At 47.3% G+C, this 22,919-nt stretch overlaps 1 protein-coding gene across 1 annotated transcript in view; it reads left to right on the top strand.

Annotated features, from left to right (window-relative positions):
• Positions 1-7,860, top strand: part of LOC139047454 (uncharacterized) — a 76,317-nt gene extending 68,457 nt beyond the window's left edge. Inside the window, exon 4 of the mRNA XM_070521276.1 lies at positions 7,547-7,860. Coding sequence (XP_070377377.1) covers positions 7,547-7,717 — 171 coding nt within the window. The 3' untranslated portion in view covers positions 7,718-7,860. The remainder of the gene's footprint in view (positions 1-7,546) is intronic.
• Positions 7,861-22,919: the final 15,059 nt, after the last annotated feature.

The following is a 22,919-nucleotide window of genomic DNA, read 5'->3' as shown; positions in this document are numbered from 1 at the left end:
TTTTTTATTATCGAATGTGCGAAGTGCAGTTAATAAACGTGACGCTCTAGCATCTATTTTCGATTCATGTGCCGCTGACGTGGTTGTATTGACGGAGACTTGGTTGACCGATAAAATTCTTAGTGAAGAGCTGTTCCACTGTGACAAGAATTTCGTTGTTCACCGTCATGACCGCAACCTAAAATCAGGCGGTGGTGTTTTAATTGCCGTCGCCGACAATATAGTGTCTTATAGGATTCCATTTGCGTCATCTTTAGAATTGGTTTGTGTGCGTATTGTCATAAACCACCAAAACACATTGCTTTGTGCGTGTTATCGGCCGCCAAGCGCACCATCTACCTTTTGCGATGAACTGCATGACACTTTGAATTTTCTTGTCTCAAAATTTCCACATTCACCGTTATTCCTTTTAGGCGATTTTAATTTCCCCAGAATAAGGTGGACTTCGGTATCGCCATTTGTTGTCGGTACGTCCACAGAAAGTCAATCTTTCCTTAACTTGTGCCTGAACTTTAATCTTACGCAACTTGTTTCTACGCCAACTAGAGCTGGCACTACTTCATCTAACACTCTAGACTTGATCCTTGTCACTGAACCAAACTTAGTACATTCTTTAACCTGTTTCCCAGGACTAAGCGATCACTGTTTTTTGCATTTTTTTGTAACAGGCCCCGTTAGATGTGAGAAGAACAATGCAAAATTTATTAGAGATTATGCGAGCGGGGATTACACTGCAATTAATAATGAGCTTGCAGTATTCATTGATGGCTGTATACCAGAATTTTTCAGCCGTACCGTGGAAGAAAACTGGAACTTGTTTAAAAACAAAGCCACGTCCCTTGTCGCTAAATATGTGCCATTGCGCAGACTTTCCGGAAAGAAACGCTCTCCCTGGTTTTCCACGAAACTAACAAGACTGTCAAACAAGAAAAAACGCCTTTTCCGTATTGCAAAACGCAGTCGAACATCTACTCGTTGGAGTGATTATTCTAGTGCGCTGCATGCTTATCGTACCGCATTAAAAGAAGCGAAGGATGTTTTTTTTAATACCTATCTACCTTCACTCCTTTCTACAAATCCGTCAAAATTTTGGAGCACTGTTCAAATAAACAAGAAAAATATCATATCTCTTACAGATACGAATGGTAACACCATGAGCAATGCAGAATGTTGCAATGTCCTAAATGACACTTTCGCGAAATCTTTTTCTATTTGCTGTGTTGATACAGTGCCGCACATGCGCAAAGAAGATTTTTTTCCCATGGATCCACTTGTTGTCAATTTTGGGGGGATTTTGAAGTTAATTGAAGATTTAAAACTATCGTCTTCCTGTGGTGCCGACGAAATTAATTCTAAATTTTTGAGGAATACTGCTGTCTACTCCTCTATATTTTTTATGTATCTTTTCACCCAATCTATTGAGTGCTCAACTTTGCCCGCAGACTGGAAGGTGGGGAAGGTGGTCCCTCTGTTGAAATCAGGTAACCCGCATTCTCCTCTCAATTACAGACCCATTTCACTTACCAGCGTGCCTTGCAAAATCCTTGAACACGTAATATTTTCCAATCTTGTCTCATTTCTTGAATCCAACTCTTTCTTCACTTCATCTCAGCATGGCTTTCGCAAAAACTACTCCTGCGAAACACAACTAATATCGTTTATACATAACATTTCTTCCTCTTTAGACAAAGGCCAAGTCATTGACTGTATCTTTCTAGATTTTGCGAAAGCGTTTGACAAGGTGTGTCATCACTTACTGCTTCTTAAACTTAGTACTCTTAATATTGACCCTAATATTCTGAAATGGATAGAATGTTTTCTCAACAACCGTACCCAGTTTGTAACAGCTAACAATTCCAAATCCCCGCGCTGCGCCGTGAAGTCAGGTGTTCCTCAAGGCTCCGTCTTGGGACCGTTATTATTCCTAATTTATATAAACGACTTACCTGCCGTAGTTAATAGTTCTATTAAACTGTTTGCCGACGATTGCGTTCTATACCGTGAAATAACTAATCAGCATGATAACTTTATTCTTCAGAAAGATCTAGATAACATTTCAAGGTGGTGCTCACAATGGCTAATGTTCTTAAATCCGACTAAATGCAAAATTATGTCTGTCTCACGTCGCTCGAACTCACCAACTCCTTTCGGCTATATTATCAATGAAACTAACCTTGAGCACGTGACTTCCTATAAATATCTTGGAATCCAGCTAAACAGTAATCTTTCATGGCATGCGCACATCGAACATATCACGAACAATGCAAACAGATCTCTTGGCTACTTTCGCAGGAATTTCTCAAAAGCCCCACCCCATTTGAAGTTACTGCTCTATAAAACACTAATTAGACCGAAGCTAGAATACGCGTCATCTGTGTGGGACCCTGGTCAAAAAACACTAGCAGATAACATTGAGTCAGTTCAGAACAGGTCAGCACGATTCATCCTTTCTAATTATTCCCGCACATCTAGCGTTTCTTTAATGAAGTCGAACCTTGGCCTTATTAACTTGCACATTCGAAGAAAAATTTCCCGTCTCTGCCTTTTTCAAAAAATCTTTTACCAAAACAGCTCGCTTAAACAAGACTTAATTTCAGAGCCTTCATACATGTCGTCGCGTCTTGATCATCGGTTTAAAGTGTTCATTCCTTTCTGTCGCACAAATGTTTTCTCTGACTCATTTCTGCCGAAAACCAGTGCCGAGTGGAACCGCCTTCCCCCCTCCATCGCCTGCATCGAGGAGGCATCATCTTTCAAGACTGCAATAACTGATTATCTTTTGAATTTATCACCTTAATACTAATAATTGTTTGAGCATGTACATTTTTTATTATTATTGTACCCACCCCCCTCTGTAACGCCCTTTTGGGCCCTGAGGGTACTGTAAATATGTATATATATATAATCATAAGAGGCCAACAAGGACACCTAGGACAACAGAGTAAATTACTTGTACTTACTAATTGAATTAAAGGAGTGACAAATTCATCGAAATGAAAGTGGTTGAAAAAATAGCTGACCTCAGGTGGGACACAAACCCAGGACTACGCATTAAGCGTGCGTTGCTCTTACCAGTTGAGCTACCGCAACGCCGTTTTCCCATTCACTTCCTGTGGTATTTATGTTTTACTACTAGAACTAACCCTGGAAGTGTTAGCCAGCGCCACCACTCACGAACCTTATTTATAATGTATATATACAGTTGGAGCAGGACGTTTGGGAAGTCGCGGCTAAAGCTCAATGCGTTTGGTTCTCGAGAACGCTAGGAGGCTTATGAAGTTGCGAGACTTTTAGTAAACGCTAATACGTCATCAATATAGCTGCCGATAAATGTGTGCTATGTTCCACAAGGTAAAATCCTACCAGCAGTCGTATCTCCGGGGGTTGTCTCAAGAAAACAGAGCAGCCTTTTGAATCGAACTAGGGACAAAGATTCGGGAAGTTTTCGTCGTTTCGTCTTCCGGATTGCAAAGTAAATTGTGTGCATGCAGAGTTGACTCTGGTGCTCGATACACGGTAAAGCTTGCAAGGCGGCGTAAAAATTAACCGAAAAGAATGTAAGACACCCTGAAGCCCAGATATTGAGCAGGAAAGTGAGCTCCGAATTCAAGTCTTTACTCTCTCCATGTAGGCATTTAATCAACACTAGACGTACTAGCCCTCTCCCCTTTTCCCATCCCTTCCGAGGCTGCACCTTTTTCTGACGCCCACATCTCTGTCGGTATCCAGCAAGTGAAAATGGACGATACGTCAGTTTAGCACACAAAAAAAAGCGCTGCTTAGATTAATTGTGCCTCGGCTACCGACTTTAGCCACTCCAGAGGTCAGGGTTCTTTCGGTCGCTGAGCGTATTTTAACGGCATTTATGCTTATGTATCTCGCTTTAGTAAAACGCAACTCCGATATAGAAAAAAAATCAAAGTAGCAAGCCATTTAGGAGAGTGTAAGGGGGTGCACAACGGAGAATGTGAAGCGAAAGAAAAGCTCGTGCAAAGGCTCCTTTCAGAACCGTCGGCGTTCGACGGCAGCGAGTCTTGAGATTTCTTACATGCACATTACCGTCTACCGAGCAGCGGCGAGACACGAAACAGGAGGTGCGCGCTCTCGCCGAAGAGCAAAAGCAGGCGGCAGAAATCGTATGAGCCATTTGGAAGACAGCCTAGTGCACGAGTTTGGGAGTTTCAGCGGCAGCCGCCCCGCCAGGATTATGCGCAGCCGCCAGCCGAACGAGCGTGCGCGTAAGAGGCCCCGAATGCGCCGGTCTGCGCGCGCCTAGCCCTCAAGTTTCAGGTAAAGCAGTGCCGCAGCGATGTTTGGAGACCGGCGGGTATCAATAATGCAGCGAGCCATGAACCCGGGGCCGGAGTCGTCAGGGGCATAGCGAGGAATCCGGCGCCGTAAATCCGACTGGAATTCCCCGGCGCGGGATCGAGCCTGTATACACTCGCGGCCGCGGTTGGCGAAGCCATGCCCACAATGCTTCTTTTATAGAGCCATTATCTCATGTTTTGGCCGAGTCAGTTTCTTCCGCGCGGGCTGCAGCTTACTGATTGGTTCGGCCCGTGTCCAGCCGTGGCCTGCATTACCAATCATCCCAGTGACCCTCGTTGTGCAGAGGCTAACCGCATTGTAATGGTGATCACTCTTCGAGCCCGGACGGCCGCACGGGGCCGCGCCGGGGGCCTTAGGGTTACCAAATCGGATTACACAAGTGCTAATAGCGGCTACTTCCCGTCGGGTAATGTGGCCAGCCTAGCACCCCTCGTAATTGGGTTTGGCCGGCGCAATGACAAGAAGTGGCCTCTATCCCTTCCCTGCCCTGCCCCGAGGAGCGGGGAAGGCGAGCGAGTAATGCCCCCGGTAACGTAAACAGCGCCGGCACTTGGATTCTTTCTTCCTCCCCGGCCTCCTTCCCCAGCTGCCGCTTTATGTGTGACGCCAAGGACCGGCCGCGCCGCCGCCGCCGCAGAGTTGGCCTGCAGGTCACGATTGGATCCCTTCGGGGCTCGGTTTCCGGGCTAGGAATTTCCTTTAGGTGTGAATGAAGCCTGCCAAAGATAAGGCGGGGCTCTTCTTCGTTATTTCTTCTCGGCTTCTCCAAGGTGCCCCATCTAGTAAATTTTGCATCGCAACGTTTAACAAACGAGTTGTATATGTTCTGGGTCTTTTTTTTTTTAACACGAGTTTTAGCGAGATAGAAAAGATGGAGACCAGTGGGCGAACTTATGAATTTATTGCCGAATGAATAATCAGTCAGAGAGCTGTTTAGCGCGCGTGTGTGTTCTATTTTGTTAGTTTCGGGAAATTAGTTACGATACTTTGCCTGACAACTTAAATTGCCTTAAATTGTGAGGTTCGGTGTTCGTTTTCCTAATAGAAAATATAGTAGGGCTAGGCGCAAATTATTAATAAAGAAGAACACTTCATATAAACATAATATAGATCTGTTGGACGAAAGGGAAGAATACAGTCGTGAGCAGTATGAAAGAGAACACCAGGTTCATTTTTGAGCAACGATTACCCGTGAGCTGTGAAATCGAACCGAACATCTTAATGCAGTACACTCCCGTTATAAGTAAGACGAACCCAGGTAATCCGAATTTTCTAGTACGAAGAACAGTATGCGAACATTTGGTTGCTTTTACGTGAGCCCAATGTGAAATAAGTTTGCCTATCATGAACCGCTAATTCGCTTGAGCCGAACTTCCGAGGCCGGCACTGTCGCCGCCTTGTACTCGGCTCAGCGAAAGGCCCAGGGCAGCAGACTTGGCGATAGGGCCACATACACACAAGAAGCAAAGGCGTTTCTGTGGACAACTACGCAAGCATCGACGACGACCGGAGCTTACATCAAAAACCATGATTGAGGCGGTCTTCGAGGTTCAGCATGCTGATAAATATGGTGTAGACAGCGTTCAGTGGTGTTAACATGTGATGCAGTGATGATGCCCTGAATCCTTCGGAGCATTTTTTGAACAGGAGAACACAATTTTTGTTTCACAAGCTACGTGAAATTTAAGCTTTTGAGAATACAAACTCTAGTGAGAACGCAAATGTTTCCACAGCGGCGACAAGCAACAACTCAATAGCTTAAGAATGCATAAAGCAATGCTTTGCTTCATGCAAATCCAATAAGTGGCTATTTTTGCATACACATTTTGATATTCGCAATTTTGTGACGTTCATATTTAGTTGCACGAGGAATGGTACCTTTTTAGTTCACTTCTGTTAAGGTGAACTTCTGGTGAGACGACCATATTTTTCACGGTCCCTGCGAGTTTTTCTTGACGGGAGTTGGTATGCAACCTGTAGCCTTCCCGTGAAACATTTAGTGTCACTGAACATTTTTATGAAAGACGTGTGTGTTTAGCCGCTACAGCCTCTTGAAAGTTATTTGCATGTTCCTTTTAATACTGCTCGAGTTGTTCCATCTTCAAGTTCGCTGGAGAGAGAGAAAAAAAAAGCTATACTCATCTGGCACCTTGATACTGCGGTATTCCTTGCTTTGTCATTCAAATGATACGTCCTTGCCAATTTATTGAACTCCGAGCCCGATAACATGTTCTAAAGACAGATTACATTTTGTTGTTTATGTTATACAGTGCCACATAGCTGAACATTGCCACTTGAAGCAGGTTAGTCCTCGAATCAAAACTTGCTTAATGTACGGCAAGCGTCTGCAAACTGCATCGGATCCGTAATTTTGTGTGCAGTTGCAATTAAAGGGTGCGCGATTGCTAGCCTTATACAATTTTTGTTTCGACAGCAATTCGAGGGGAAGCATACTGTGATTAAACATAAACTTCCACTATGTAGCTTAATATATAACTACAAGATAACAACCTAAATGCGTGTGTTCAGATTAACTTCCTACATTTCAAGCTTTAGAGGCACAAATAAATATTCATATTTGACAAATACGAGATACATAGACATGAAAAATACAAAATAGATTTGTCACCGAAACTGGCTAATTTGCTAACCCGTGGCAGAGGTATATTGTTAATAATTGTCGCGTTGAAGACTCGAATGAATAAACCTATGGATCGAAGGGAGGCTCCTTGGTAAGGGATCTCTTCTGTTGCTTAAATAAAAGGAATGAAATATAAATCAATGAGAAGTAAAATTGTCTAAAGCGACGGAATGAAATTATGTGACGACGAAATGAAATCATGAATAAAAATTGTGACATTTACAGTCGGGAGCACAGTCGTGCCTCACGCCGAAATGTCATCTAATCAAGCAACTCCGCCAAGTTCACGTCCACCCCGTTGAAAAAGAAGCAAGCCACAGACCGCCGCACGGCATCCCAGCTGCACATAAATAAATAATCGAAACTCTTCTCCACTGAGAGGTGTAAGGGAGGGCAAGCAGGGAAAATGTGTGCGGCAGTTTCCATAAAGCCACACGCTTGGCGCTGGTCATCTATAGCCTGGCTTACTTGAGTAAGCGCTTCTCCGTATAGTGTAAAAGCACAGCCGAAGCGTATATCGGCGGTGAAGCTAAGATGCTGTTTGCTAACTGCTTACACTGTTTACTGCCATAGGTTCATCTTGTCCGCCTCTACACTGTGGTCGTACGGCCACCGAACAATTGGATTCCGATGATTCGGCTGCCCGCACGGACTCCTCCGTGCACTGGACAAGAAGGGCATTTGTATGCAGTCGGCCAAGGTCCGGCACCCCGTGCTTTTCGCCGCTACATGCTCGGAGTCTAGATCCGAGACAACAGAGGCTGATGTTTCACCCCGATGTGGTCCCGTACTTTCCTTTAACAAGGCGCCGCTCTTGCTCGCCGGTGAAAGGTGGATCGAAAATAAAAAAGCAGTTTGCTGCTTCTCGCCGCCTCGCGGCGCGTCACCAAAAAGCCTACTGGCGCTATCACACACACACACACACACACACACACATATATATATATATATATATATATATATATATATATATATATATATATATATATATATATGCTGGCGCACCATGGGCCTCTTTCGGCTTCGCAGCGCGGCCCTCTCCTCCGTCTCGAGTCCCGGGTTTCGCTTTAATGTGACGCCTGTAATCAGCCGGTGCGCGCGAGCCAGGTTAGTGCACCCCGCAAGTGGCTGGGAAAGTAATGGACGCGGAAAGAAAGCCGATCGACGCGGGACACAGTCGGCGCAAATGCCTTGCGCTGACTATGTGCGCGTTTTCGAGACGTCACTGCGAGGACGTGTAATTGGCACATCCGCGGAAGAGGGCCGAGAACTCGAAGGGAAGCAGCAGAAGCAGAGAGAAGAGTCGATGGGCGCGGATGTTGTTTCTTGGCGGTCTTTTGTTTCGGGCTCCTTTATGCGGAGGCGTCGTTACGTCGCTTAACTTTAACGAGGCAGCATCAAGTCCTCCCGGAGCGCGCGCCCTGTTCGTGCGTTTGGGCCGCGCACGAACCGGTGGGCCCGGAGAAATGAATACAGCCGCGGCAAGAAGTAATACAAACAAGCACAGCGGGGACGGATAGAGACATCAGCCGGAATCTGCGGGTGCCAGAGGGCGAGCCTGGGTAATACGAAAGAAAATGGCTGGGCATTATTTTAAGGAGATGGCGCCGTAGAGTGTTTTCGTAATGGTGTCGTCTCCCATTTGCTTCTCTTTCTCCCTGACTGTCGCCGGAGAAGGATATTTCAAAAGATGTTTTCTCTTTGTGCGGCTCGGCGTTACTCTTTCGCCGACGGGGGCGGAACGGGCGCGGGCCAATGAGAGGCGCGCGCAGCTCGAACGACGCGGTCTCGCCCCGCGCTCCCCGGGGCCGGAGCGCTAACAAGGGCGTCGCGCGCTCAGACGCGGCTTCCCGTGGCAGATCGCCGGGCTACCGGCCATGCCGGGAACGCACGCATACCAGGGCCCCGCCGTGAGCTCGTTGATTGATCAAATAAGTTCGGAACTGTACGGACGTGTATCAGTAAGCCCGCGGAAAGATACTTCCCTTCACGAAAAAAATACTCCATGGGAAAACTTGCGGGACGCTTGGCAGAGTTCGTAAAGTAAGGAAAGAAGAAAGTATTCTCAAAAGCGTGTATGGTCAGCGGCGATGCGACGAGCAACTACCGATGCGCTAGAATAATACAAAAACTATGAATTTTATCCGTCTAGTTCTTTCTTCTTTCTTTTTCTTTTTTGCGCGAAGCTTACCTTATGGCACATATGTTTTTGTAATTTTAAGCGTACAGATCTTCCTCGTGCAGAAATTGCAGTAGTGGCTTAGCGAACGTATCGTACATGAGCCAACGCTTATAACTGTCTTTCATCCCTTCGTAGCATGGCAGCTATTAGCCCTCTTTCTCGAGTGACAAGTGGTAGAAGTTGTACAAGCTGCAGAAGCTCGTACTGTCGTTTTTTAAATCTGTGAGCTTTCTTTTAAATCTGTGAGCATTGAATAACTGCTGCCTATTTCGCTCGCAAAAGCAAATTCTGGCATGTTATTACGAATATCAGTAGTGCGTTGGCTGTGAACCACATCGACTAAACGCACAGGATCTCTGTATATGAGTACAAACGTACTTTACCCTTTAATTTTGAATTGCCACATACTAAAGGGAAACAAAGGCCGATATGACGTATCGAATCTGTTCCTTTGTTATCATGGCGATAAAGTAGGCGGAATGCCGCGAGGACCACTGACGAAGCACGAAACGGAAAATAACTAGCAGAACCATTACATTTCGCGGTCGAAATCTGTTGCATACTCTTAGTGCAAGTTAGTGTTAGTGCCTTTCTGAAATTGTATTCTACTCTGCACCTTTCGCTACTAGAGCATGCCTCTGTAGGTTGGGGTGGAACGTGCAAATCTGATTCTGACCTCATTGAACGCATCCAGAACAAATTGATATCGATTTTAAAGCACCGCTTTTGCGCGTTCTGGCGACCGTAGTCCACCCTCTCAAACGTACCGCAACTCACACCTCTAAAATCAAGACGTATTAAATCAGACCTTTTGTATCTCTGTAAGATGGCCCATGGCATTATACACTGCCCAAAGCTTCTTGATCGTGTGCAACTTTCCGTGCCACAAAAGTATACCAGGCAATGTTTCGCACTTTCTGCCCTGCCTTGTTAAATTGAAGACTGTCCTATGACACGGCTCAAAAAAAAAAAAAAAAAAGTCGCAAGTATTACGCCTGTATTGACATATTACAGAGTTCATTTCCTGTGTTTTGTATGTTGTGTAATTAACTCCCTTTCACGGCCGCCTCCTCGTTTTCTGTTTCCCTATTTGTTTCTTTATCTCACATTGTTTTGTCTACGACATTTCTCTTCGCTGTACAGTTTGTCTCGCGTATTGCTTTTTAAGTGCACCAGTACGAAGGCACCGTAGCTGTTCCTGGGCATTGCAATAAACGTTTTATTATTATTATTATTATTATTATTATTATTATTATTATTATTATTATTATTATTATTATTATTATTATTATTATTATTATTATTATTATTATTATTATTATTATTATTATTATTATTATTATTTTCACGATTGTTTTCTTCCTTCGTTCTCGATAAGTTGTAACTTTGTTTACATATTGTGCCTTGTTTACTCAATTTTAATAGTTGTTGAGTGCTACGTGTTTTCATTTGAACATTAATTGTTGTTTATTGGGCATGTTTACCTGAAAAACTTTTGATACGTTTTTTTATTATTTTTTTGTTTGACATTTCGTTTGTTTGTAATTAGGTACATAATGCATTGCCCTGACTGCCAGGTTTCTGCCATACAAGCCCACAGAAGGCTTCGGCAGACCTAGCAAAATTATATGTACAAATTTATTATTTGTAATAAAGATTATTATTATTGTTGTTGTTGTTGTTGTTGTTGTTGTTGTTGTTGTTGTTGTTGTTGTTGTTGTTGTTGTTGTTGTTGTTGCAAGAAAGGACAGCTGGATGTCGTTTATTTTGACCTCAGTAAGGAGTTTGTCGTCGTATGCCACAAATATACTTCTTCAAAAGTTCACACAACTTGATATGCACTACTCTGTCACAGCGCTGATAAGAAGCTACCTACGCGACCGGTACTGCTACGTTAGCGTGAATGGTCAGTCGTCCGAACTTTACGCGGTTACAAGTGGAGTTCCTAAAGGGTCTGTCCAGGGCCCTCTTCTCGCTGTTTATTAACGACGTTTCGACAGTCATTCAAAACTCTTCAATTTTGTTATATGCTAATGACGCGAAACTTTTCAAAGCGGTAGAAAATGTTGATGATTGCGCCGCTCTTCGGAAGGACATTGCAAATTTTTCGTCATGGTACGCGCTGAAAACAAGCTGGTCATAAATGCATCAAAAACGAAAGTAGTAAGCTTCACCCGGAAGACTAACAAGTCTTTGTTTCCCTGTAGCGTTAAAGACGTTCTCCTGCCAAGAGCTCAGGGAACGAAGGACCTTGGAGCGTACTTCGTCAGCTCTCCGAGTTTCTCGTCCCACGCTCAACAGACGAGACAGCCTGCACTTCGAACGCTCGGCAGAGCATGTCGGGTGACGAGAGACTTAAAACAATCTGGGAAATTTGTAGCTTTATATAAGAGCGTATGCCTACCTGTTATTGAGTACGCCTACGTTGTTTGGGGCGGCACTTGTAGGTCAAATTGTGAACTTCTTGAAAATGTGAAAAAAAAAATGTTCACAGATATATTTAAACATCGATTCTGTCAAAAGCATTCCATCTCCATAGAGCTAACATAGACACTCACGTTACCTACCTTTACTTGTAGACACAATATATCGAACGGTCTTTTTCTTCACAAATTAATACATGAAAAAATTTGCTGCTCGCACTTGCTTTTTAAGTGCGCTTTTACATTCCTCAGAAAGGCACAAGCAAACAGCGCGCCTTTCAACTTTCAGATTTTTGTGACCCTCTATCTAGAGTGCAGGCGACATATAACGCCCATTCAGAGTGCCTGGATATCTTCATGCTTAATTTTAACATTTTCCTGAAAGGAGTTGCAGAGGTGAACAAAAACTGAACTGAACAACTCTCACATTTGTTGTGTGTTCCGTCGTTCTGTAATCCTTCCATCTGTTTCTCCACTTTTGCTTTGTATTCTCTTCGTGTACACATTTTATGCTCTGTTAAAATCTGTATTGACGAAATTAATAATTTCTTTATGTGTGCACGCGTGGGTATGTCTGTGTGAGCTTGCATTATTCTTCCCGGACGCTTTAATAAACAGGTTATCATCATCATCATCATCATCATCATCATCATCATCATCATCATCATCATCATTATTATTATTATTATTATTATTATTATTATTTATTATTATTATTATTATTATTATTATTATTATTATTATTATTATTATTATTATTATTATTATTATTATTATTATTATTATTATTATTATTATTATTATTATTATTATTATTCATGTAAGGATATCTAAACACCACACAGAAAGAGAAGAGGAAGGACCCGAAGAGTACGAGCATTACAGGCGAGAGTCCAATCCCGGGGATGAAAATAATTGTAGCACATTTTTGTTGAGCCTCACATCGAGTTCTTGCACGACCTCAAGAAATTATCCCCGATATAGACATGAAAACTATGCGCCTCTACAAATTGTCAGGGTTATCCATATAGGTCCCGGTTCCATATTTGTTTTTGCGTGGTGCAGTGTAGTATGTTCCACAGCTGGCTATGCTTGGACTTCGGATTTCTCGCTTAAAACTCCACAGCAGTATGCTGGTTATGGTTAATGTTGGAAATAATTCGTAGATTACTGGTGAAAAATTATAAATGAAGACATTCAAATAGCAGTGGAGCTCATATCGCACTTTGGAGAATATCGAGTCAAAGTAGTTGCTTATACTGCTACATACATTTCCTTGTTGCGCATCGCAATCTGCGACTTTCTGTTCTACTAGCTTCGCACAATGGTGCAAAACGGTCATTTTCATTTAAAGCCCGTGAAATAGAATCTATAAAGCAGAATCTTGTGATTTCAAAACTGTTCCAGAGGTCTTTTTTCTTTTTTGCACCTAAAGGATGGCACAGCTGAAGGCGTTCACAGAACTCTTCCGATAAATATGTGGTGCCATGATTGGCCACGAAGTCAATCTGTATGGATGACACAAGTGAAAACTTTTTGCAGAAAAGACGTCATTCTTGGTGAAATCGTTTGAAAATCTGTGGAAGTGCGGGCAGAATAAAAATGGGTCCGTAATTGTCGATATTATATTGGTGATTCGTTTATGAGGAAGTTTATCAAAAGCGGAGTTCAATGCATCTGGAATAGCGGCATTGCCTGAAAGAAGAAAAGGAAACAAAAGGCGAAATGTTTAGTAATGTTTCCGAGTTCCTGCCCAGCGTACAAACTGATGTGCCCTCTAAGCCGGCCAGATTGTTGGGCCGAAAAGGGAAAATAATTATTTTAGGCGACGCTTCAATAACATGGGTAAAGAAGTTTATACCCACCCAGCCACCCTGACTATGCATTCGAGGGTCAGTCTTGGTTAAATTGCGCGATGTACGTAAAAAAAAAAAAATGTGGGGTGTGGGGCGTTCAAAGCATTATTCGATTAGAAGCATTTTCTATGCAGCAGCTGCAACAACAACAAAGACAACAATAATAATAGGGCTAAACGCGAACCAATGACACACACGTCTTCGAATCGCAAGACATCTCGTTTGTTAGCTTTAATAAGCATCCGGGACCTTTCCTGCGAATTTCAAAGCCTTGCTGTTGGGCAAGTTGGTTTTGGGATGGTAATACTGGTGGCTATTGTTTAGCGTCTGTGCGTGTGCGTGCCGCTTTCCTGTATCGTCCCTCGTCTTCTCGCGCTGAAAAACGTTCACCGGTCCTTCAAGGAACGTCTCGTGAAGTTTGTTTCTCGGCCACCAAATTGAAGCGTTTCTAACTTTCCCGTCATTGTTTCAATCAATCCCTCTTCCACCATCTTATTGTACAGCTCCAGAATGAGTGGGCATAGGCTTCCTTTATGCATGCACTTCTGTAGTTGCGTAATATTAACGTGCACTTCATAAGGAAACGCCAGCGGATGAAAAACTCGCAAAACGTCGGGCCAAAATGCGTAAGATTACAACTATCGTCCCAAACTTATAAGTTATATGCCTTCTGGCGACTGCACCGCGTGTAAATTTCCAAGGCTATTCATTGCTATTGCTTTCACGTGTAGCGTATACTTAAGACGATGACGCAGTTCCAGGAAGATGCGACCAACGACTGGAATGTGCTTTAGAAACACCCATCTGTTTCGTTCTTCCCTTCTTTTCCACTTCCTATAGGAGACATTAGAAAAATAAAAGGAATCATAATTGAAAAAATAAACTCCGAAATAAAGATCAGCGACTGTGTATACGCTCAGGCAGTGCGCGCTAGGCAACTGTGATTTGTCGAGGTTTTCTGAAACATTCGGCCTAGCGAATGGGCTCTTGCTTCTATAAATCACTGTAATTGCCCTTTTTATGTCGCGAACGTCTGTGTGCCCGTTCGGGTCGGTTGTTGTGTTTTTAGCGCGCCGATGGCGGCTCGTCGACGCTTCTGCCGCCGCCGGCGCCGCTGATTGGGCTCCCTGCGCGCGGGCCACAAGAGAACGCGCGCACAGCCACGGGCTTTCTCAAGGTGCGCTATCTGCATTGCGCGCTTATTTATACGTCTCTTTTCTTTCTTTTTTTTCTTGGCCTTGTGCCAGGGACACCTTTGAGGGGGGCCACCGCGAGCAGGTGCCCTCCTCCTCCCCGCCAATGAACCCAACCAATCTTGCGATGTGTCACCTCCAGCTCAGCAGGAAGCCTCAACAGTCTGGCAACCTCCGGGATCCCCGACCCGAGTCTTCTCCTAATCTTATTTGGGGGAAGGGGGGGGGGGAGGGGGAGAGCAGACACCCAGCGCTCTGGAGATATAAATGATCGTATTTGTGTTCGTCTTCCGCGCAATTGAATTACAAATCCTGTTCCGCGGGGTCCCCTCCGGTTCGGCCCGGACCGAGCTATCCGCACTCACCCCGCGTGACTCCCGAGCGACAGCGAATGGCGGCCGCATCGAGCGGTGGTCTCTTCCCCCCACTGCGCGTGCGCGCGCGGGCCGCAAACGACGGCTCTGAACCGCGACAGAGGTTTGGGCCCGCGGCAATAAATTAGCGAAAAGTAGCGTTTTAGCACCTGTACCTAAGTTGGCCAGCTGTCCGATGGCGAAGAAGAACAGTTCGTGCGTCTTTATACAAAATGAACACCGTACAGATGTATACTTACCTATCATGCGCATGCTCGTGCAATACCCTCGGTGCCAAGACGTTTCGGCAAGAGTACGGAGACAGACTGGTTCTCAGCGTAATGACGGAGCCGCAACATCAGTGCAGTGGCGTAGCAACAGGGGGGGCCGGGGGGCCGTGGGCCCCGGGTGCAAGGGGCCAATGGTGGGGGTGGGGGGGGTGTCATATATGTCTGAAGACACCCCTCTTTCCGCCGGCTACACCCGGGGGGGGGGGGGGGGCGTGACAGAAGACCTATGGGCCCCGGGTGCAAGACGACCTAGCTACGCCACTGCATCAGTGTGCCTGGCTTCGTGGGTGCTTTGACAGAACACTATAGTACTGTGTGAAGTTTATGTTTCCAATGCTGCTGCACGAAGGAATGATCCAAACTCTATACTACACTTCACCTTCGCACGCGTTCACTCCTGCATTCAGACTTGCTTGTCCGTTCGGGGCAGACCGATGGTCGCCTGTTTTATGTCATTTCCGATTCTTTGAGGTGTACACTGATCATCTCCTGCGGGTGTGCGTACAGATTATGCACGTGCTAAACCAGACCGCAGTACTTTTCGGCGCATGAAAGTCGCGAAACAGTCACAGGTATCCTAGCGGCTGCAGCACTCACCCTGGATTTGATGGCTGTGCTATCCACCACGGGGAAGAATGCACTGCAGCTTTTTTATTCTGGCGCGGATGCGTCGGCTGCGACATTTCTTTTTCTTTTTCAGGAATGAGATGTTGCTTTTGGTGATGCAAGTTCCTCGGCGCTAAAAATGTGTGCACTTCGTGAAGTGCTCTACTATACCGCCGTTGTCTAAAAGAGAGGGTGACACGGCTACGTTTGGTTGGCTTCTTGTTGCATGCTTCAAGAACGAGACCAGCGTTGGCCTTCAGAGCATTCCAGCACGAAGAGTACATCTGGTTCGGTACGATGTAGCTATAGTTCAGCACCACTCGACACTTATGGCTCTAGTAGCATCGTTTTTTTTTTGACACAAGCTGTACATAATACATGAGGAATACGGAACGAACAGTGCCGGTACACCCTGCAAGACAAAGTCCGTCATTAATTACAATGACACATTTATTCCAGCTATCACAGGACAACGGTGCAACTCGTCCTTCCCCCCAAAATAACAAACAATATTAACTGAATCAGTAATTAACCTGACTACGCTGCGTCGCAGCAGCGGGGTGAACAGGTAGCAATTTCTTTCAAAGCGCCCTGGCTTTCGCTGCAGAGCTGTCCTTGTAGCAAGTTCCGAAGTCACTGACGTGCGCTCAGCGAGCCTTCTGAAAACAGGCACGGATGCACGCACACAGATAGTGCAGGTAACATCTGCTGTTAACGTTGCGAAACACAAACCAAGCCGTCTTCACGGGCCTAATTTTCGGGCAGTTTAGAGCACTGCTTGATCCAAATAAAGCAAATGGATGTGGCATTACGCCGATATGTTTCTTTACACATGCATAAATCACTGCTGCGAAAGCGCCTTGGTGATTTAGGACTGTGTATACTGTTGTGCCATTACCACAAGCCCGGATTCCGAATCTGCAAGATGCGGAATCTATCCTGCGAGCGCCCTAATTCTCCCTTCACAAGTCAAGATGCTGAGCCGTCGTGCGGGGGCTGCGGGAGAAGCCTCGGCGAGCCGCATGTTTGGACGTGTCGGCGTGTGCCAGACAGCCCGGCGCCGCACCTCCCTTGCCTGGAGGTCACCGCGCGCGCGAACTTTGAACCGGGTGGCCAGCGCGGTCGCTGGTTGGACCCCTCGGACGACCGTCGTGTGCTGACTTTGTATTGGGCCGTTTGAGTGACAATGGTTCCTCGGGGATTATAAAAGCAGCAACGCGCTGCCTGAAAAACAGGATCCGCCGTCCCACCGGGAGAGAGTGTCGCTCCCGACTGGGGTGAGATGTGTCACGCTTTTTCGCCGGACGTCGTCGTGCGAGAACAGTCGCGTTTGTTGTGAGCACTCGGCCCCAGTGCCGACCCGTTCATGTCCTGTATGATAACCTGTATATAATGTATAAAGTCCCTTTTGTTATTCTCATCGACGCCAGGCTCGGAGTCTTCGCTACCAACGCTCTGTCACGAAACGGGTGACGAGCGCTACGGGACCACAAAGCCGTAATCGTGGTGCAGCGGTACAAGTTCGTAACACTGCTGGCACCGGTTGGAGTCCGTAACACTGGATGGCAGCTACGGGATTGACCGGCATCAGCTACCTCGGCGCGGTGAGTGCCTGAAGTTTACCTCAAACACCAGACTTTCTCTGACACAGGTTATAGTAGCTTAGGGAAGGATTTGGTGTTGCATTGTGATAACCTTGTGTGTTTCAAGCCTAGTAAGAGTGTTTTGAAAACCAGGGGATGCTGAGGGGGTAAACAGGGCAGTGTGTGAAATACTTGCATATGTCTTACTAGTAGTGTTATAGTAGCGTACGGCAGGTATATTCAAAAAGGGTAAACAGCAGGAGGACAGTGTGAACGATGGAGAAGTACAAGGTGAAGGAACTTCTCGAAATTTGTGAGGAGTTGGGCATTGAGTTGGGCTCGACCAAAAGAAAGAATGCGATCCTTGAGGTCATGAGGACTGGGGACGTAACGGCGGAGGAAGCCGCAGAGGCCTGGGCGGATATCAATGAACGTCGGGAAAGGGAGGAGAAGGAACGTTGCGAGCGGGAAAGGAGAGAACAGCAACGTCGCGAGGAGGAAAAGGAGGAAAGGAGAGAACAGCAACGTCGCGAGGAGGAAAAGAGGGAGAAGGAACGTTGCGTGGAGGAAAGGAGAGAGATTCGTGAGCACGAGCTTAAAATGAAAGAGTTGGAGACCCGAAATAGCTCGCCAGCGCCTAGTCTCACTTCTAATGTTCCAAGAATACGCGATCAACTTCCACCCTTTGTCGTCGGAGAGGATATGGCCAAATACCTCGTGAAATTTGAGCACGTGTGCGAACGGAATAGCATTGAGCGATCCCTCTGGGCACAGAATCTGTTAGCGTTGCTTCCTGGGGAGGCATCAGACGTAATAACTTGCTTATCGAAAGAGGCGTTTGAGAGCTACAGTGATGTGAAGGAAGCGCTACTGCGGAAGTACAAATTGTCGCCCGAAGCTTTCCGGCAGAGGTTCCGGTATGCAAAAAAGGGTAAGGAGTCGAATGTTGACTTCGCGTTTCGTCTAAAAGCCGACCTGGTGGAATGGCTGAAGGGCGAAGAGGTTTACGACGACCGCGACAAAATTGTCGAATGCATCGCGTTGGAGCAGTTCTACCGTTGCATTGATGAGGATGTCCGGCTCTGGCTGCAAGATAGGCTAAAGGAGGTTAAGCTAAACAAGGCAGCAGAGTTAGCGGAAGAGTATTACACCCGCCGCAGCTTGCACAGCAAGGCAGTGCGCGTAGAAAAAGCTGATAGAAGAGATGGGTTTTCCGGGAAGTCCGACGAACGGAAGCAAATCACGCGTCGCGAGTTTCGGAAAGATGAGTCTCTTACCAAAGAAACTGTAAGGGAAGGACAGAATGCATCTCAGAATGCTAACGATGGTCCCAAGCAGCGAAACGATACGATGCGTTCTTTTGAAAAACGGAAGCCGTTAACTTGCTACAATTGCAAAAAGCAAGGGCACATCGCAGCGAGCTGCCCAGAGAAAATTGCTTTTGCGACAATACGGGAAACTAACAAAAACATACGACTATTGGAGCCATATATGCGGGAAATTAAGGTAAACGGCAAGAAGTGCCGAGCACTTCGAGACTCTGCAGCAACTATGGACGTTGTTCACCCGTCTTTCGTCTCCTCGAGTGATTTTACGGGAGAGTGCGTTAGGATACGGCAAGTGGCCGAGAAGGAGAGTGTCTGTTTACCGATCGCAACGGTTATCATTGAAGGAGAGTTTGGGAAACTTAACACCGAAGCCGCTGTGTCAGCCGCCCTCCCGGAGCAATTTTCCTACCTCTTCTCAAATAGCTCGGAGCAGCTGCTGAGGGATCAGGGCAAATCATTCTTTGCCGACGTGGCGTACATGGCCCCCACGCGATCCAAAGCGCGCCCGCTGTCGAGGGAACTTGACTTAGCGTCGGTGAGCGAAAGGCGGTGCGGCACACGGACTGATCAAGGTAACTTGAGTGGCGAGCAGTCACGGGAGAGGCAGAGCTCGGACGCTGGCCTAGACGAGCGGGTCCTGGAGGTGAGTGGGAGTGACGCGTGCAGTGCTAGCCGCGATAGAGACGCGACGCCGCAATTAGGCGACGCGGGCTCCACACTCGCTCCGGTTTCCGCCAGCTGGCAGGAGCAGGCTGCAGTTGAAAGGGAAACTCGGATTCGCGAACAACAGGAAGATTGTTCACTAGGCGATCTGAGGAAGAGCGCCAAACGGGGAGTGAAAAAAAAGGGGGTTTCATTTGGCAAGGAATCTGGCTTATTGTACCGCCGCTACACGGATAAGCAGGGTCGCAAATATAAGCAGCTTCGGATTCCGCGAAAATATCACCGGGAAAAATGAATGACCTCATTTGCTTCCTCAGAAGTATGTTTTCGGTCCAAGTGATTTCGAGGGGACCATTCTATTTGTAATTATTATTGCTGATTAATAATTGTTTCTGTTTTGTTGCGTTGTTAATTTGAAAACTGGTTGTTTGAGCCTTGTGTACTAGATCGCACACCTGCCTCTTGTTGCAGCGGGAGCAAAAAGAGGGATAGCAATTTAGTTAGGTTGATTTGAATTATGGCCTTGTCTGGTGTTTGACGGGAGACAGAGGGCACTTGTTCGTGTTGGGTGTTGCCTTTTGCCGGTCGGTTTTGCAAGCTGCAGAACGACCAAGCGGGACCAGTGGCGAGAAGCAAGGTCTTAGGAACGACCCGAGCGGAGCTGGTCAAGGTGCCTTGGCGACGACGCGGTGAGCAGAGCTCCTGTCCTGGCGAGTCGGACCTGGGCACGTGAAGTTACCTGGCGTCCCGACACTGGACGTGAACTTGGACGAGCCTGACGAACGTGCGCGCCCGGCATCCGAGCCACGTGGAGGCAGCTCGTCTTCCCGGCGCCTTATCTGAGGGCGGGGATGCTGTTGTGCCATTACCACAAGCCCGGATTCCGAATCTGCAAGATGCGGAATCTATCCTGCGAGCGCCCTAATTCTCCCTTCACAAGTCAAGATGCTGAGCCGTCGTGCGGGGGCTGCGGGAGAAGCCTCGGCGAGCCGCATGTTTGGACGTGTCGGCGTGTGCCAGACAGCCCGGCGCCGCACCTCCCTTGCCTGGAGGTCACCGCGCGCGCGAACTTTGAACCGGGTGGCCAGCGCGGTCGCTGGTTGGACCCCTCGGACGACCGTCGTGTGCTGACTTTGTATTGGGCCGTTTGAGTGACAATGGTTCCTCGGGGATTATAAAAGCAGCAACGCGCTGCCTGAAAAACAGGATCCGCCGTCCCACCGGGAGAGAGTGTCGCTCCCGACTGGGGTGAGATGTGTCACGCTTTTTCGCCGGACGTCGTCGTGCGAGAACAGTCGCGTTTGTTGTGAGCACTCGGCCCCAGTGCCGACCCGTTCATGTCCTGTATGATAACCTGTATATAATGTATAAAGTCCCTTTTGTTATTCTCATCGACGCCAGGCTCGGAGTCTTCGCTACCAACGCTCTGTCACGAAACGGGTGACGAGCGCTACGGGACCACAAAGCCGTAATCGTGGTGCAGCGGTACAAGTTCGTAACACTGCTGGCACCGGTTGGATGTCGTAACAATACAGGGCTGTTGTGCAGCACCGACGCGGAAAATATTATTTAAAGGGTAATTAGTGAAATTTTGCAACGAGATAGCTAATTGGTGATTATCACCCAATTTCTGATATCCGACAATGCCATAAGTTTTGGCGGATGAAAATGACTGCTTCGTCTCTAAATAACTATATGTAAAAGGGGGGGACAATTGTCGCTGAAGAGCACGCTATGCTTCTGTGCCTCCGCTGGAGACATGCATAGCTCCGTGCATGCGCACCTTCCCGTCTCCGCTACGCGACTCTCCACGCTCCGAACGCACGTTGCTGCAGTGAGTTATACACGCGTTTACGCACCGCCTATTAAGAACTCGCTCAAATACTTTCACCACCTTTAACAAACAAGTGCTGGCGAACGCTCACTTTTCTTCCGATTCACACATATGCGCTTTTTCTCGCGGCGCCTTTATCCGCTGAACAAAATGCTAATTACTGAACATACACGTTTTCAACAAAAGCCACTCTGGACGCAGACTTACTCTGTCTTTGCTCAGTGGTACGCACCGGAGAACCCCTATGCAGTCACGCTTTGCTCTTTCGGCGAGACAGAGGCAGCAGCAATGTGAGGGCGGAGGCCGAGGCGAAGGAATAAGAAGAAAAAAAACGCGCAGACACAAGGAAGCCGTTCCTCTTCTTTCCACAATGAGTTCCATTACAGGGGCAAGGCTCCGCAGCGCAAAAGTAAATAAGCAGAGCGCGTTGCAGCTCCAACGGTATCGCTATCATGGGGTGCGAAATATCTCGTGGCGCTGTCTTGCGTCTTCGTTCGTTCCGGCTTTCCCGAACTCGATAAGAGACAGCGCCTGCCGAGTAGTGGAGGGGGGGCAAGAAGGTCTGAAAGCTGTAAACCTGCTCGAGCGTGAAATTGAACTCTCCTTTGTCCTGCGGATGTCGACGAGTGTTACCCAGCAGCCCGTCTTCTGCTCGACCAGCCGACTCCGGGCTCGCGCGTCTCGGCGCGTTGCCCCTGTCAGAACAGCTCTGCGTCGCAAAGGCCCCGCCTCCTTTGTGCCCCGGCTGATCCCCTCGGATCTCGCACCGCAGCGTCTAGCGCGCAAGATGCCAGCGCTCGCCGCGTCGCCCGTCGAGCCGGTGACACCGCGTTCGCTCTCCAGCCGCCTCTCTCAGGTGGCCGAGACGAGCGCGCGCCGCTCGGAAGGGCGTGTGCGTGCACACCCAGCGCGCATGCGCTCGCGCCGCCTAAGGAGACGAGCCACGGTGCGCGTATATTCCTCCTCACGCGCACTTCACCGCACCCTACTGTACTCACGCGTCGGGACAGCGGCAGCCCTGGCTGAAGCAGGCAGTCTGCCGAACTTTGTCCGCTGTTTGCTCATGCTGCATTGACTCTTTGTGAAAACTCTGGGTACCTATCGCCCGCTTCTGCCACGCGCGGACAAGTTTTTGTGAGCGCAAGTTGGTGTAGAAATTGAAGATCTTCGGAGCGACAGCGAAAACAGCGCCTGCTCTGAAAGACTATACCTTGCGCCGCCTAGCGCTCACTACGAAAGGAGCAACGGCGAAGACGTTCGCTCCTTCGCGTGCGATTATTGTACTGCGTACGGGAATAAGTTTAGCTCCCATCATATTTGCCGTTGTCAAGCGCGAACCAAGATGCGAACTTGTTCTTTCATGTCCGTGCAAGGTTAGTGGGATAAGCAAAAACGTAAGAACGGTATAGGAAGTGATGCCTCGAATCTACAAATGCATTTTACAGAGAAGCTGTATGTGGCTAGCCCATTCGTCCGTCCGTCTCTCGGTCGCCTGTACGCCGAAAGCTCCTCCGGCACAACCCCATGCGCGAAAAGAGAGAGAGAGAGAGAGGCGCGCGATTAGCCAACACCACCTAGATAGCACAAAGCCTGTGTACTCCGATCCATCACGTCATGCTACCTGGCCCAAAATTT

Source organism: Dermacentor albipictus, chromosome 1, assembly GCF_038994185.2.
Source record: "Dermacentor albipictus isolate Rhodes 1998 colony chromosome 1, USDA_Dalb.pri_finalv2, whole genome shotgun sequence".
Taxonomy (NCBI): Eukaryota; Metazoa; Arthropoda; class Arachnida; order Ixodida; family Ixodidae; genus Dermacentor; species Dermacentor albipictus.
Note: the sequence above shows the minus strand (reverse complement) of the source record. Positions and strands in the feature narration are given on the sequence as shown.